This window comes from Stegostoma tigrinum, chromosome 2 (assembly GCF_030684315.1).
Source record: "Stegostoma tigrinum isolate sSteTig4 chromosome 2, sSteTig4.hap1, whole genome shotgun sequence".
NCBI lineage: Eukaryota > Metazoa > Chordata > Chondrichthyes > Orectolobiformes > Stegostomatidae > Stegostoma > Stegostoma tigrinum.
In genome coordinates this window covers 8,210,446-8,216,850 of record NC_081355.1, presented here as the reverse complement: position 1 = coordinate 8,216,850, position 6,405 = coordinate 8,210,446, and the positions used below count along the sequence as shown (strand labels likewise).

At 41.5% G+C, this 6,405-nt stretch overlaps 1 protein-coding gene across 1 annotated transcript; it reads left to right on the top strand.

Moving 5' to 3' along the window:
- Window positions 1-251: 251 nt before the first annotated feature.
- tmem42a (transmembrane protein 42a) lies at window positions 252-5,566 on the top strand. Its single transcript, XM_048547939.2, has 3 exons — window positions 252-528; window positions 1,912-2,055; window positions 5,372-5,566. Exons 1-3 carry the CDS (start codon window positions 373-375, stop codon window positions 5,513-5,515), a joined length of 444 nt encoding a protein of 147 aa, XP_048403896.1. The 5' UTR covers window positions 252-372; the 3' UTR covers window positions 5,516-5,566.
- Window positions 5,567-6,405: the final 839 nt, after the last annotated feature.

The following is a 6,405-nucleotide window of genomic DNA, read 5'->3' as shown; positions in this document are numbered from 1 at the left end:
TCAGAACTGATCAAGTATTAGTTGTTGGACCATGAATAGTGAATAAGGTATTGCTTATTGGATGATGAACAGGGTGAAGTATTAATGATATTATTAGGTGCACTAATTATTGGATAGTGGATGTGGTATTATTCATTGCATTATGGGCAGAGGATGAAGTATTATTGGTAGAGGTCCATTACTACTTGACCATGAATGGAGGGTGAGTTATTAACAGAGTTGGGTATTATCTCATGCAATATTGACAAGGGTAAGCTATTTAAGTATCTCGTCTATGACACTGATTCAGCCTCGGCAGCCCGCGCGCCTGCAGGAAGTGACGCCGGCGGGCGGTTGGAGACACGGTTGGAATCTAAATTTTGAATCTGGGCGATGCCCGCTGCCGACGGTTCAGGGTCGGTTACCGGCCCCGCTCTGGCGTTGGCTTTGGCGGCCGGCTCTCTCGGAGCTCTGGCTTCCACCGCGGCCAAACTCTCCCTCGGAGCCGGCAATGACCTGGGATGGGTGGACCGGGGGAAGGCCGAATGGGTGAGTAACTGACAGGACTGAGGGTAGTGGGGTCGTTGGAGATGGGGAGGAGCGCCATGGAGGAGAGGAGAGAAGAAGCTGGACTATGTATGAGCTAAATGGAAGGGAACAACATACAGGTCTTGGGCACTGTAGATAAATAATAGTTTCATTTGAAATATAACTGGAGAAGGAGGAGAAAGGTTAAATCTGGGGGCATTGGAGAGGGACTGAGTGTACACGGCGTTGGGTAGGTAGGGCAGCAGTGGGACAGAGGCATTAACTGAGTTATTGAGAGGACGCAAGTGTAGGGGATGGGTATGGAAGAGCAAATGGGAAAAGTGGCCTGGGGATGATGGATAGTGTTGTGGTGGTGAGCCATGGAGGTGCCTCCCTACAAGCTGGTCGGGAATGCAGCCCTGCTCATTGAATAATTTTGATTCCACTCCTTCTTCAACAGTTGCCCTGTGGCGATGAAAACAAAACATGCTGATAATTGCAGTAGGTCAGGCAGCATCTGTGGAGATAGAGCTGATGTTTTGAATCAAGATGACTTCATCAGAGCCCTGTGATAATGTCATATGAAGACAAGTTAATAGTTTGATTTGATACATGTACTGCCCAATATTCAGACATACTTTTTAGTCTCTCTGAACTCCAAACAGTAGAGGCTTGGGTCTAGATGACCAAAAATGTAATCTGAAAGCGATTATGGTTGTTATGCTTTCCTGCGGTTCAGCATTGGGAAGACTAACACTATATACTTTGAGTATTTCAGACCTGTGTTTTCAAACTCTGCCATGATTCTAAAATAGCCCTTCCTTCCTCTGATACTTCACCAGGGAATTCCCTGGTTGGGTCTCAGTTAAGTGTCATTGTTCACATTGATGAAGCAGAATCAATAATGGTTGTTGCCCCAAAACTGCTCCCTAGAAATATTGGAGTGTGGTTGTCCAGTTGTTAGGATTGAATTTTGGATGTGTTTGCCAAGGCAGTATTTGCTGTTGACTTCACCTACAACTGTAGATGTGTATGCAATTTGTAAATTCCATACTGTGAAAAAGTGTATGAGCTGTCAAGTGTGACATTACACTTATTTTTGAGCAAAGCCTACACACTCCACTTTCATTCTGTGATGCTTGAGTGTTATTCATTTCCTTAAAGGATTGGGAAGTCTCCATTTGGATTTTCATAGATATACTGTAAAAGTGAAACTCTTGGAATTTCTTCTTGAAAGTACATTATTGCAATTGCCTTGTGTATATGGCAATATTTAGATAATAACAGTATAATCTTTGCCTTGCTGCTAGGTTGCCATGGTTTTATTTCTGAATGTCAACTCTGATGTTTAGTGAATAGTGTGCTGTAGTTTCTGACCGACCTCCAGGTTTTGCTCTATTGCAGCTGCATATATTGCTTCAAGTAGGCTGTGGTGGAATGGCATTTCTGTTTAATGCTCTGATGTGGACATTTTTTGCCAAAGCACTACGATATTCTTCTTCAGCACGGGTATCTGTGACCACCATTGCTTCCAATTTTCTCTCATCAGTAAGTATGATTGGCTGCTTCATTATAGCATCTTGTGTTTTTAAATGTTTTGCCCATACAAAGCAGTGTTGCCCAAATGCTCCAAAGTATTCGATGGTTACTAAATTTAGAGGTCTGGCTGAATATTGTGCTTGCAGTCTCCCCAGAAGCTCAGGGCACAGTGATGGGATGTATTACAGTGTGTTTTTGTTTCAAAATTCTCTAAGCAATGTTTCAGTTCTGGATTTGGGCGGTTCTGACATTAAACCAAGCAACTAAGCAAAGCAAAAATGCTATGATATATACCTATCTGGAATGATTTTTGAGAGCTAATCTGTTATCAAGTATTGTTGGAACCAATGCACAGTTTTATAGTTGTAAAGCAATAGGAAATAATTCAAATGTCTGGAACTATTGTAGTAAATGTAATTAAATGAAAATGACAATTTAAAAACAGTTGATATTATCCATTCCGTAGAAATCTCAATTGTGCTTGGATTTTATCAGGCTGTTATGTAGCTTATGGTGAGATGAGCTGTAGAATGAGGCAAGACGGTCATTTTGACACTGATTATCTCTCTACAGCTACCCTCTTTGCGCGAATAGTGCTGCTAGCTTCTCACAAGGAGCAGTGAGTTCCCAATTGATGCCCTTTTATTAACAGTCCAATTTGTTGTAATTGGATCTCACCACATTTATGATACAAACTAGCTGTTGGGTCAGCACAACACAGAAATTAGAGCAGATTCTTGACATGTCCAATTTACCATTTGCTGCAAAAGACCACCTTGTTGGAAACTAGGCACCACCATGGTAGACATGCTGTCTGGTCCACATGCACCCATGACCACAGACATTGGTATCTGAAACAAGCCAACTTCCATGATTGCTCAAGGCACATCTCTGATTCACTTATTGCATTTTTGCACTCCAGTGCAGCCAGAACTGAAGCACTGGCAGCTGCATGTAATGCTGCAGCAAGAATATTTTGTGCTCAGGGTCACGCATGCAGTTCATGGACTAGGCCATGTTGCATCTCTTGGCTGTTTAGTTGAAGTGTTCACACAGCATCCTTCTTTGCCTTTTTGTATTTTGCCCTCTGAGTCAAAGATACCTGACTCTCATTTCTACTGTCTTGTGTGCCTTTTAACTGAGGCACAAAGCCAGGAACATTACTACTGTTTGCAACAGTCTGGTCAAAGGGATAGACTTGGTTTAGGAAAGTGCATTCAAACGCAGTCTGCGTCTGAAATCAGCCAAGGCGCTGCCTGGGGCAGGCAGAGTCAGGAACTCTGCCTGTATGGAATGACATCATGGGATGGGCTGCATTACACCAATCTTGATTCTTTCTGCCCTCTTGTGGGTTGTTTTGCTCTGAGGAAGAGACATCTTCCGGTATTATGGAAGATGATGGTTGCCTAGCTATTCATACAGAAGGAAATGGTTTCTTGATCAAGTGAGTAGGCAGTGCAGAGTGTGCAAGGTTAGCAGTGTCACACAGGGCTAGGTAAGTAGGGAAGATGTTACATGCATTAGTGAGTGTTAGAGCATGAGCCTTGGTGGGAGGTGAGTGCTATTTGGTCATTAACCTTCCTACAGTACTGGATATTGCTCCAGAAGGCTGAGATTGGTTCAAAAGTGGCGATTTCTGATCGGGTTGGCATAGTCTGTTGTGGCCTACTGCTGCTCTTGGCTAAGAGGATGACCTGCCTGCACACCGTCCTGTCAGCAGAATATCCAGGGCAAGGATTTCACTGTTTGTCAAGTCCTGGGCATGGAACCATGCAGGCAGCTCCAGACTGCAGTCCAGGTATGTAATAGCCTTTTAAATGTAGTGCTGCTTCAAGGAATGAGTGTCAATTCCAGGAACTGCAGTGAGTTGCTCTGGGAGAAGCATGTAAGATGGAGTGGAAATGGGAAACTTACTAAGACATGGTGAAAAAACTCACTCAGCCTCACAGTCATATCCCTGCACCAAACTGTACAAGACTTGCAATTAGCAAAGCAAAAAACTAAGATTCCACAGTATATCCTATTAATGTACTGGATGATCTCCAACTTCTCATTCCTCTTAAGTCCTTGAGCATCTGGGAGTTGTCTCAAATTGCTGTCCATCTATTCTTCCACAACACTCTCTGAATCTCTCCCAGTCAACTATCCACTTTCTATTGCAATAAATGACCCTAACTCATTCCCAGTGACTAGCACAATATTACCAGTTTTGTTTGCCTGCCTTTTTCTTATCACCAGTAGGTTTTGTTTCTTTGATTACCCTTCCCTCCCCTTTTGTGGAATAAGCTTTTGCTGGTATACTTGTTTTGATCATTGCCTGTTAATTTATTCACAGGACTGCAGTAACACTGCTCATACTAGACAAAACTGCATGGTTTGACTTTCCATGTGTTGTTGGTATAAATCAACGTTTTGAATTTTTTGACATTTTGTAACTTTATGAAATCTGGTCATGGAGCATCATATTGCTTTTACGTAGATGGTGTCAAGCTCTTGACTGTTTTTAGAGCTGCAGTCATCCAGGCAGGTGGGAATCGCATCACACTCTTGACGTACTTTGCAATTGATGGACAGAATTTGAGTTAGCTGAGTTAATCTCTGTAGGATTCCAAGTCTCTGACCAGTTCTTGAAGTGACAGTATTTGTATTGACCAGAAACTGAACAGTGCTGATAATGGTAATCCCTAAGATGTTGAAAGTGGGGATTCAGCGATAGTAGTGTCACTGAAAGTCAAGGCTAGTTAAATCCAATCTTATTGGAGATGGCCGTTGGCACCTCACATGTACCAGGCAATGTTGTTTGCCTCTTGTCAGCCAAAACCTGAATATGATCCTACTCTTGTTTGCATTTGAGCATTGATTGAATTTGTATCTGAGCCGTTGCAAATAGTTCCAAATACTGTGCAAATTGAAGGCCAGGTGAATTTTTGTTTTGGGTTGGTGGTGGCTTTAAAGGACAGTACCTGAGAAAATGGATTTCTTGTCAGCTTTTATCAGTGCAGTAAAACGTTAGAAGGACTACAGTTTGGAGAGGTTATGAGAAGGGTGGTGAATCTAATGGATGACGTGTAGAGGGAATAGAAGCGAGATTCTTCCTGCATAATGTAGCACTTTTTTTAGGAAATCATTAATTTGAACTCATTAGTAGAGAGGATCATACCTTTGTGAAGCAGTTGAATTTTTGGGAGCCATTTCTGGCTACTTGTCAAACTTGACTGCTCCAATTACTTTCCTGTCTCCAAAACAGGTATTTCACAAGTATCTTACCACAGAATTCATGTCTCTTATTTTCCAATATATAAACTGACAATGGTATTTATTTCAGGCCTTTCTTGGAAAATTGCTGTTTGGAGAAGTTCATGAGATGTTATGGTGGATTGGGATCACAATAACTTTATGTGGATTGCTGCTGCTTCATACAGTTAAAGAAATGAAGGTCCAAAGTGATGATTACAAAAAAGAAGAATAAACTATATGTGGGAAATTCTCTCATCGATGAAATAAATGAACTGAAACTGTTGAGAGCTTGGTGGAAGTGTATTAGTTTTCTGTGTAATCTATGGTTACCTGGCCATCTCTTCTATGGAAACTAGTTCCAGGCTTACCTCCATTTGGTAATCAAGAGGAATGTAAAATTCAAATGAAACACCAGCTTCCCCTTTCCTCAATTATTGGAAGAGCTGCTGTTGAATTCTACAGGACACAACATCAGCCCTACTTACTTTGCATAACCTATTTTAACTTGTCAAGCGAGAAAGCAAAATTCTGGGCTATCTGCCTGCAAACTACAATCATTGCTGGGTGTTTGTCTGCAGGTGAGTTCTCTTTTGGATACAACAGTTCAGGAACCAGTACCCCAGATATAGTTTTTTATCCTGCTGAATATGCATAATATCAGGCTGATTCCTAACTTTAATAGAAGTGGTTTCAAGCATCCAAATGCCTAAATTTTAGCTCCTTAAGAAACCTCATACAGTTGAAGGATTAAAGCAAATCTATTGCAAATGCTTGCTGTTCATGAAACCCTGAACGATCATCAATTCCAAAACACCTTGAACAAATAATTAATTGACAAAATTAGAACAAGGACTTGAGTTGAGAGCGATCCAGACTTTCCAAGGGCTTTTCTCAATGTTCCTACTGTAACCGTGGTGGAAACCAAACCCTGTAGGTTATCTTATAATGTATACTTACAGTTTCAACACAACATCTGCTAGTCATACAACAGGAGATTGAGGACTTGGAATATGTAATATAGATAATGTAAGTGTAAATCACTGCAAAATTTGAAACTTCCAATTCTGCAGTCAATTCTTGTACTTCTGGTAGTGTTCTGTAATTTCAGGTGAGTTACCTTTT